Source organism: Euprymna scolopes, chromosome 19 (assembly GCF_053919585.1).
Source record: "Euprymna scolopes isolate OS-2025 chromosome 19, ASM5391958v1, whole genome shotgun sequence".
In the NCBI taxonomy this organism is placed as follows: Eukaryota; Metazoa; Mollusca; class Cephalopoda; order Sepiida; family Sepiolidae; genus Euprymna; species Euprymna scolopes.
This window is the reverse complement of record NC_136500.1, coordinates 101944994-101955249: the sequence shown is the minus strand read 5'-3', so window position 1 is coordinate 101955249 and position 10256 is coordinate 101944994. Positions and strand designations below refer to the sequence as shown.

Below are 10256 nucleotides of genomic sequence, written 5' to 3'. Positions count from 1 at the left end.
TTTTTTTTTTTTTTTTTTTTTTAATCTATAATTCTGTCCCTTACAACAACACAATATGTTGATTTCAGTTTCAGATGATTATTTTAAGCATATTTGTTCCCACTTCAAAACAAGGGGGGTTTTGTAAGCAAAAATATATATATATATAAATATCGTTTATGAAAAATAAGTACACTGTTATAAAGTTCATTCTTCTAATAATCGCTGAAAATTTCGTATTGATCGGATAATTACCTGATTTTTGGTAGATTTTTAAAAAGACGGTCCGTCAAAAAGTACTGACCTGCCCCCCCCCCAGTTTTGGCGGTGCCTAGTGTTTACCGATGTATTGGAACATTCAAGATGGCGTCTGATTCTCTCTTTAACACGGCAAGTTTGGGAAAAGGTGTTATAAATAAAAAACCGGATAAAATACTGTTAAAAACTCGCTCAATATATGTTACCGTGACATAGGTTGACATATATTCGGCGGGTTTTTAATAGTATTTTGTATAGTTTTTTATTTATAACACCTTTTCCCAAACTTACGGTGTTAAAGAGGGTGTGAGACGCCATCTTGAATTTTTGAATACATCGGTAAACACTGTATGTTTTTCGAGCTGAATAAATATGTTACATTGAATAAAAACACAAAAAATATATCCACTTTGGCAGAAAAGTAACTTATCTTGCCTTTGATAACATTTATTTGTTATATATTTGTTTTTTGACAACTTTTTCGAATCTATGTGTACAGTAATACACACCCGTAAAATCATAATGGATGCTCAATAAGTAAGCGTAAAATTCCCACAATTTATGGAAACTAGTGTCGAGGGATGATTTGCAATATTAGAAGCGCAGTTCCATCTATTACTGCGGACGATACTAAATTTTATACAGTTATAAGTGCATTGCCACCTGACGTAGTGACGAATATATCGCCAGCGGTTTTACACTCGTTAGATTATGCTAAATTAAGGAGTCGGTATTGTCTGCCTACGAAAAGACTAAACTTGAACTCATGGAGAAATTGATGAGGACCACTACATTGGTGGGTCGTCCATCAATAACCTCCAGATGTTAACAGTCACAAATAGAATAGGAGCAAGCGACAAAATAGTGCGCCATAAGTTTATACGCACACTGCTGAAGCAAATTGCCCCGATGATAGCGGCTCACACCGAGATGCCCTTGGTAGAGTTAATTCGACTGTCTGACAACTTGTTGCCGTTAATAGAACATACACCGGTATTTCAGACTGTAGAGAGTCAGGCTCGAACAAGTCACCATGGTACTAGACATACAGGCGAAATAACACCAGTCGGTCTTGTTTGAACATGTTTTCCCTTACATATAAACACCCACATGTACGCACGCACATACACACACACACGCACGCATATACACATCCTCATACACACACTCACATTCATGCGCATACACACACACACACGCTAACGTGCACACACACACACCCGAGCTGTGACGTCGCTTCCTTTAAATTGAAAACCAGACATGCGCACCCAGAACACTAACTCCAGTATAAAAGTCAACAAAACCTGTCAACTTCCCTTTTTTTCGTCTGGACCAGCGTTCGACCTGTTGAGTCGACGAACTGACTGCGTTCTCTAACGTCACTCTATCTCCCCTTCGCTTTGGCCCATCGACACAGACATGTGCGCAACGTTCTACAGAGCTTAACCCTTTCTTTCTACAGACGGCTTGCCACTTTGCGTTTCTCTATTGCATTCCGCCTTTCCTTCTATGCGCGTAGTCGTCAACGGCTGAATGAACATGTGTACACCCAAGACTTTCATTTCTCAACAGAAAATAAATGACATGTTTATTTTATTCCAGCATTTGAGTTCTTTGTTTCTTTCATTCAATTCGTTTCATTATTTTTTCTTGTAGCGAGTTAGGGTATTTTATATCCTGGTCCGCAACATGAAATGGTGACCCCTTTTATTTAAAATGAAATGAATGAGAGTGAATGAAACACGCGGTGTAAGCTAAACCCTTCCACACAAAATTCACGGCACGCACGAAATATAATTTTTCTCTAACAAACAAGCAAACTCGTCGACCACGAGGAGGAACAATTTCAAACTGCACACATGAAATTGAAATATAAAAATTTCAAAACAAAATGGAACTTCAACAGATGGACTTCTACAACGAAACCATGGCATTAAACATTCGGCAACCTGACCAAAACCGAGACGAGGAATTAGCAGTGTTTGCAGTTGAGAAGCTTTCGAAGTAGCTAGCCGACGCACTTCAAACGCGTCAACATTCTCACGACGACATGTGGCAAAATTACAGGCGAAGAAGTTCAAGCAGGAACTGATCCACGTCACGACATAGACAAGATGTGTGTTTCTACCACAAGAGATTCAGCGTTGACGCGAGAAGATGCACTAAACCCTGCGCATTCAAAAAACCGGCACAGGGAAACGAACCTTCCAGCCAGTAACTGGAGCACACAAAAAAGGTCGTCTATTTTATATCCGAGATAAAATTCACGGATATAACTTTTTAATAGACACCGAAGCAGAAATCAGCGTCATACCGACACCGCATGGCTATCCAACAGGGACCCAATTTTTCAACTTACAAGCCGCCAACGGTACAAAAATACCCACTTTTGGCGAAAAAACCTTGAATTTGAACCTTGGAATGTGGAGGAATTTTTTATGGAATTTCACCATAGCCAGCATGACCACTCCAATTTTGGGGGCAGATTTTTTAGCATATTTCAACCTGTCTGTCGACATGACTCATCACACATTGACAGACAACGAAACGAAGATTTCAGTGAGAGGAACTACCTCGAAATTTTTAACCACCAGAATCAGCACTGCCTTACCCAAAGATTTATATGTCCGCCGGTTACTCCAAAAATTTCCTCAACTTTCCCAGCCATTTAAAAACACGGACCCCATCAAACACAGCACTAAGTACTATATTAAGACAACAGGACTGCCCATCTATTCAACTCCCAGACGCTTGAAACCAGATAAATTGGCAAAATCCGAGTTTCAAAACCTACTCCACATGGGAATAATATGGCCCTCGAAAAGTGCTTGGTCATCACCACTCCACATGGTACAGAAAGCTGACAACACCACATGGCGACCGGGCGGAGATTTTAGACACTTAAATGCAAAATCTGTTCCAGATAGATATCCTATTCCCCATATCCATGACTTCGGCAATGGACTCCAAGGCGCCACAATTTTCTCCAAACTGGACCTCGTTAAGGCATATTTTCAAATTCCAGTCGCGGAAGAAGACATCCATAAAACCACACTAACCACACCATTTGGCCTTTATGAGTTCCTAAGGATGCCTTTCGGGTTGAGAAACGCCTGTCAAACTTTCCAACGTTTGATTGACAAAGTTTTGAGGGGTCTGCTGTTCATATTCGCTTATATGGACGACGTTTTAATCACCAGCAGAAACCTCGAAGAACACCGGCTACACCTGGAACAAACTTTTGAAAGACTGTCACATTTCAGTCTTAAACTAAACACCGATAAATGTGTTTTTGGCCACCAGGAAGTTTAATTTCTCGGTCATTTAATTGACAAGGATGGAATCTCCCCTTTGCCTGAAAAAGTAAGTGCTATTTCGAATTTCCCTCTACCAACATCTGTCAGACAAGTACGCCGTTTTGTAGGCATAATTAACTATTACCAACGTTTTTTGCCAAACTGTTCCACATTACTCACACCTTTAACGGACTTGTTAAAAAACTGAACCAAAAACCAACAGTTAGTTTTGTACAGGCCTTCGAACATTCGAAAACTTCTTTGACAAACTTCACCAAACTTACATATATCCAAGATAGCGATACAACAGAACTTACGCTTACGACGGATGCATCGGAAATAGCAGTAGGAGCTGTCATTCACCAAATTTCTGACAACAATTTCATTCTTCTCTGCCAAGTTAAACAAAGCCCAGACTAAATATAGTACTTTCTCGAGAGAGTTACTTGCAATTTACCTTGCAATTAAGCACTTTAAACATCTCCTCGAGGGCAGAGGCCCTGTCGGTGGGGCATTAGAATATGCCGACTACCCCCCTGCAGAGGGTAAAAGTCCCTCAATGGGGATCCTGGATATGACCTTAAACTATATCCAGTGGTGAGGCCCCAGCTTGTGAGCTTTGGGGAGTGTGGAGCCACCCTTTAACTACCATTGCTCCCAGGTCCACTCTGACCCGGAGTGGTAGTACCTGTTAGGGTCCCAACTATGGGTTAAATAGAAACTGACGTGAAAACAACAAATATATTCTATTAGAAAAAATTTTTCTACAAAATCTTTGGATTCGGCATTAAATAACCTGAAAAGGGTTGATATGCCGTAAAACAAAAACAACCACCCAACCAACCTCGAGGGCAGAAAATTTTCCATTTATACGGATCATAAGCCTCTAACATTTGCTCTACACACACATGTCAACAAATATGGTCCACGAGAAATTTGACACCTGGACTTTATAGCCCAATATTATACCGATATACGGTACGTAAAAGGACAAGAAAACATTGTAGCTGACGCTTTATCTCTCGCAACAATTGCTTCTGTAAATTCCACTCCACTAAGTATGGAATTAATAGCACAAAAGCAATTAACTGATACCACACTCCCAGCTATAATGGACAAAACTTCACTGAAGCTGAAAGAAATGCCGATACCATTTGGAACAACAACTTTCTATTGCGATGTTTCACAAAAACACCCTCGCCCTTATATTTCACCCAGCCTCAGACGACAAGTTTTCCAGCACTTCCACAATTTGTCCCATCCAGGAAAACGTGCCACCGTGAAATTAACAGTGGAACGTTTTGTTTGGCCAAATATGAATACGGACATCCGTAGTTGCACCAAAACTTGCATTCCTTGCCAAAAAAACAAAGTTCACAGGCACACAAAATCACCTTCAGGAACTTTCAGTGTACCAGACGCTAGGTTTACTCATGTGCATATCGACTTGGTTGGACCCTTGCCCACTTCAAAAGGACATACCACATCCTTACTATAGTCGATAGATTCAGCAAATGGCCAATACCAGTGAAAGACACATCAGCTGCAACAATAGCCAGAGCGATTTTACAAGATTGGATAGCAATTTTCGGAGTGCCTTCCGTAATCACAACGGATAGGGGCTCACAGTTCCAATCAACTCTTTTCACTGAATTCAACCATTTGTTGGGAACAAAGCACATTAAGACTACTGCCTATCATCCTTGCTCAAACGGTATAGTGGAACGATTGCATAGACAATTGAAAGCATCTTTGGCTATGAACGAAAACAAATCAGACTGGTCAGACAATTTGCCACTCATTCTCTTAGCAATTCGCAACATTGTGAAGGAAGATTTGCAAAGCACACCTGCAAAATTAGTTTTTGGATCAACACTGATTTTACCAGGACAATTTTGCGAAAACAATACAGACATTTCCCCAACGACAACTTTTGTGACGGACTTGAAACATAAAATGTCACGATTAATATTTACTCCGATGAAAAAGCCAGACACAAACATTTTCGTCCCAAGCGATATTTACACATGTAAATACGTTTTTATCAGGAACGACGCAGTAAAAAAACCACTATGTCCAAACTATTCCAGATCTTATTTAGTTCTCGACAGGAGTAAAAAGTATTTTACTATTTTAAAAAGAGAAAAAAAAAAGACACTATAGCAATAGACAGACTTAAACCTGCATTCATAGACGAACAATTACACGTTTCTCCCACTCCAATGCAAGAACATACACACTCAGAAACGGACAAAGAAATTACAAAAAACAACACACCACAAACAACAACAAAAACTGGTCGAAAAGTTCATTGGCCAAAACATTTCAAACAATATGTAACTTATTAAAAAAAAATATATACATAAAAAACGAAATACGTTTCTCTTGTATATATATTTTTTTCTCCCCAGGAGGGGGAGTTTTGTTCAAACATGTTTTCCCTTACATATAAACACCCACATGTACGCACGCACATACGTACACACACACACATGCATATACACATCCTCATACACACACTCACATTCATGCGCATACACACACACACACACACTAACGTGCACACACACACACCCGAGCTGTGACGTCGCTTCTTTTAAAGTGAAAACCAGACATGCGCACCCAGAACACTAACTCCAGTATAAAAGTCAACAAAACCTGTCAACTTCCCTTTTTTTTGTCTGGACCAGCGTTCGACCTGTTGAGTCGACGAACTGACTGCGTTCTCTAACGTCACTCTATCTCCCCTTCGCTTTGGCCCATCAACACAGACATGTGCGCAACGTTCTACAGAGCTTAACCCTTTCTTTCTACAGACGGCTTGCCACTTTGCGTTTCTCTATTGCATTCCGCCTTTCCTTCTATGCGCGTAGTCGTCAACGGCTGAATGAACACTTCTCAACAGAAAATAAACGAAATGTTTATTTTATTCCAGCATTTGAGTTCTTTGTTTCTTTCATTCAATTTGTTTCATTATTTTTATATCCTGGTCCGCAACAGTCTACGCTCGTATAGAAGGAAACAGCAACCAAGGGTATGTAGAGCCCATATTTATTTCGCAGAAGAGGTACGTACATATAAGCCGTGGTGTAAATGGCTGAAGAAAAAGAGCAATATACAAATACTACCTAACTCGCATTCTTCATCTCCCGCTCCTAGCGATTCAAAAAACTTAAAAGGCGGATTGCATTTGCTCTGGTAGTGCCACCATTACTAGAAATTACTGCAAAAATAGGAGCGTCTAAAGTAAATTTTATTCTAGATACAGTATTTCCATTTTACCACTTTCCGTAGTAAATAGAATTAACTTGGAACCAATTCCTGTTCATATCTCGACTGCTAACGACAAAAGTTTTCCTAAATTCGAGACAACTCTCCGTCTCCTTGATGGACACTAAATATGGACATGCTCGCCTCCTTAGTCAGACTATCCTGCCTTAAAAGACTATTTTACTAACCTTTAGTGACCAGCTCTAAAAAAAGAAAAAACAGGAGATAATGAAAAAAAAAATTGGGGCATCACACTAGTATAAGAAAACTTATCGACCGATGGAGATGTTTGACAAAGTTATTCAATCTTATCGTCTGGTTCTTCCATTTTGTTTTTGTTTGGTGTTTGGTGTTTAGGAGAAGAAAAGTAGGTGCATTACTCTCCTGATAATCATTTAATTAATAATAACAAAAACAACGAAACAACTCCTTTAAACAAATAACAACAAAAGAGGTTTGTTACAAAAGAAAGACAAGATTGTTTCTCAAACTGAAAAGAAAGAAAGGGCAAAGGAATCTGCCTGGCTGGGTGTTGTCTGCTGATGGTCGGGTAGGTGAGTGACGGATCGCAGTAGCCAGTGAGTAGCGGTGTTAGAAGTGCTGTGAGAGAGATCTGTTCTGGTCGCTGGCTGGTGTCTCTCTGCCCAAATCAGCTGAGTTTCCAAAGGGCTAAAAATAATCCTTTAGGGGACAGCTAAAATCAATGCGTTCTGCCAACCGATTGGCCAGTCTTGCTGAATCACATTGGCAAAGGGCATTGATATATAAAATAGTTCATTAACCACTACATCATCTTCTGCTTAGGCAGAAAGCTGATGAAGAAAATAAAAAGGTAGCAGTTTTTTGGGGTTTTTTTTAAATACAATATGTGTGGCAGACGTGCCTTTTCAGTGAAAATTTCTTTTTTTATATAATAAACAGAATATGTAAAGTTTCATATGTACAAAGTTTTATATAGTTTTTTTGACCAATGTACACGGTGGCCACTACATAATTGTCATTTTTAACATTCCCTTCAAGTGTACGTATATTTTGATGCTGTGTGTAAGTAGGGGGAATATGTGGCTCTTGTGTTTCGGTGTCGATAAAAGCTCTTTTCATCCTGTCTATTGAAATTGTCTCTTTTTTGCCACTAATGTCTAATGTAAAAATTTTATCAGTGCGTGGAAGCATGCAATAAGGGCCAGTGTAGGGTGGAGTTAGAGGGGCTTATACAGTGTTTTTTCTAAGAAACACGCGTGTCCATGTAGAAATGTCTTTGGGGACCGACGATTTTATATTTTTTCAGATCACAAATCGTCAACCCTCGAGTGTATGCTGAAAGTGTTTCACTGCAAGGTATATAGCCAGGAGTTCACGGCCAAACTTGCTGTAACGTTGTTCTGCCTGTTTCAGCTGCCTCAAAAAATATGCAAGTGGTTGTAGTTGTTGTTGATGCTGTTGTTGCAGGTGAGGCATTTGCCACTAGAATGTCGTCTATGTAGTTATAGTCTATAAGTCTAAATCACGCACTACCTCATCCATGAAGCGTTGAAAGGTATTAGCCGTGTTTTGCAAACCGAAAGACATAGTCAAAAACTCAAACGTTCCAAACGGAGTTGTTACCGCAGTTTTCGGTATGTCAGCTTAACCAAATCAAGTTTGAGAAGGTCTTACAACCATGCAGTGAAGAAACAAAGTCCTGTATGTGTGGGATTGGGTAACGATCAGGTACCGTAGTGGTATTCAATCGTCGGTAGTCCCCAGTCGGACGCCAATCTCCGGAACGTTTCGAGACCATATGCAAAGGGGAAGCCCATGGACTGGACGAGGGGCATATGATTCCCAGTTGCAGCATATGGTTGAACTCGCTGCTTTAAGTTTGTTAGCAGGGAGGCGTCGAGGTCATGCGGATACAGAAGCACCTGTGGTCTCAATATGATGAGTTGTTGAGTGAGTTGGCCCACTCACAACAAAATTCAAGTTTGTTAAATCCGGGTGGGAGTGTAGCAAAGTTTGATATGGGTCATCGGCAGAAGCGATGAAAAATACTGGGCTGATAGATGTAGTGTTTGATTTTGAACCCATGACGGAAAGTTCTGTACTAGCATCTATCAGCTGTTATCTGCATATATCAACTAACAAGTTGAAGTGATGCAGAAAGTCCGTGCCTAGAATGGGATAGGGTAAATTAGCTATCGTAAAAACCCATGTAAAGTCTCTACGTAATTCCAAGTCAAGAGAATGAGAAATTTGACCGTACGTGGGAATAGACAAGTGATTTACCGCTTGTAGTGTGATGAGCGAAACTGGCGGCTTCTCGGTGAGGAGTTTCAGTGGCCAAATACTGCAAACTGCTCCTATATGAACCAAGCAACATGCTTGGGATAAAGAGTCAGTGATAAAATAGGCACAGTTGTGGGAGTTCTGTGGAGAATGTCCCTGGTTCGAATATGAACAAAGCATTTTACAGCACTGTGCCTCTACACCAAAACGTGATAGAAGCATAGTTCTGGCTTGTTAAAGTGACGGCGGTGATGTGGAGATGGTGAATGGCTCTTGTAGCGGTGTGTGGGCGATTGTAACCTGGCCATACTTAGCTTCCTCACCTCTCTGGTTAGCCGCTCGATAGCGTCAAGTATAGTCAAAGAAATGGCTTCTTGACTTGTATCCCTAACTTTGGCTGAGAGCATAGAGACTTCAGCTGAAGTCTGAGAGATAGCTGCAGTGGTGGGCCCCTTAGTAAAGTCCATGACTTTATCTGCCGATTCTACTACAACATCGACAGAGTTCTTCTCCAACATGGGAGTTAATATGACTTTTACGTGCGCCGACAGCCTTGAAAAGAAAAGCTGCTTTATAAGGGCACTGTCAGTGGGGACGTTTTCAGCTAGCTCTCTCATATGGCGGAGTAACTCACTAGGCGAGCGGTCTCCCAAGAGCTCATCGTGGACTAATGTTTGGAAGCGTTTTTCTGCTGACACTGACGTCCGGAGTAGGACCTCCTGTTTAATCGAGTTGTATATGGAGTTAGGGTAGGTGTCGGTAATCAAGTTCTTCACCACTGGCATTAACAGGGAATGCACGAAATAATATCGGTAATTGCTGGTGCTCTTTGACATCATTTGCTATAAAATGCGAACCAAACTTGGACGTCACCTGCATAAGCGGGCGGTAGACATTAAGTTGACAAGTAAAACGAACAGACCAAAAAAAATCAAAAGTCAAAAAGTGAAAAAGACACTCTCATAGAGACACGAATGCGAGATAGAAAAACGAAGAAAAATAAATCAGAAGTAAAAAAAAAATAAATAAAAATAAATAAATAAAAGCATGTTGCAATATTTTTGACTCATAATGGGGGTATGATCCCACACAGTCGGGCGATTCTTTTTATAAACTATGTTGCTAGGAACTGACGAATCGAATTAATTCACGTTCTGCTACCAACCAATCAGAAACCAGAATTGCTTC

At 40.4% G+C, this 10256-nt stretch overlaps 1 protein-coding gene across 1 annotated transcript; it reads right to left on the bottom strand.

Annotated features, from left to right (window-relative positions):
- Positions 1–9265: 9265 nt before the first annotated feature.
- LOC145240293 (uncharacterized) lies at positions 9266–9904 on the bottom strand. The gene has a single exon (XM_080103874.1). The coding sequence runs from the start codon at positions 9902–9904 to the stop codon at positions 9266–9268; it is 639 nt and encodes a 212-aa protein (XP_079960000.1).
- Positions 9905–10256: the final 352 nt, after the last annotated feature.

Coding starts and splice junctions, on each gene's coding strand:
- LOC145240293 (XM_080103874.1), bottom strand. CDS start 9,904: ATGTCAAAGAGCACCAGCAATTACCGATATTATTTCGTGCATTCCCTG.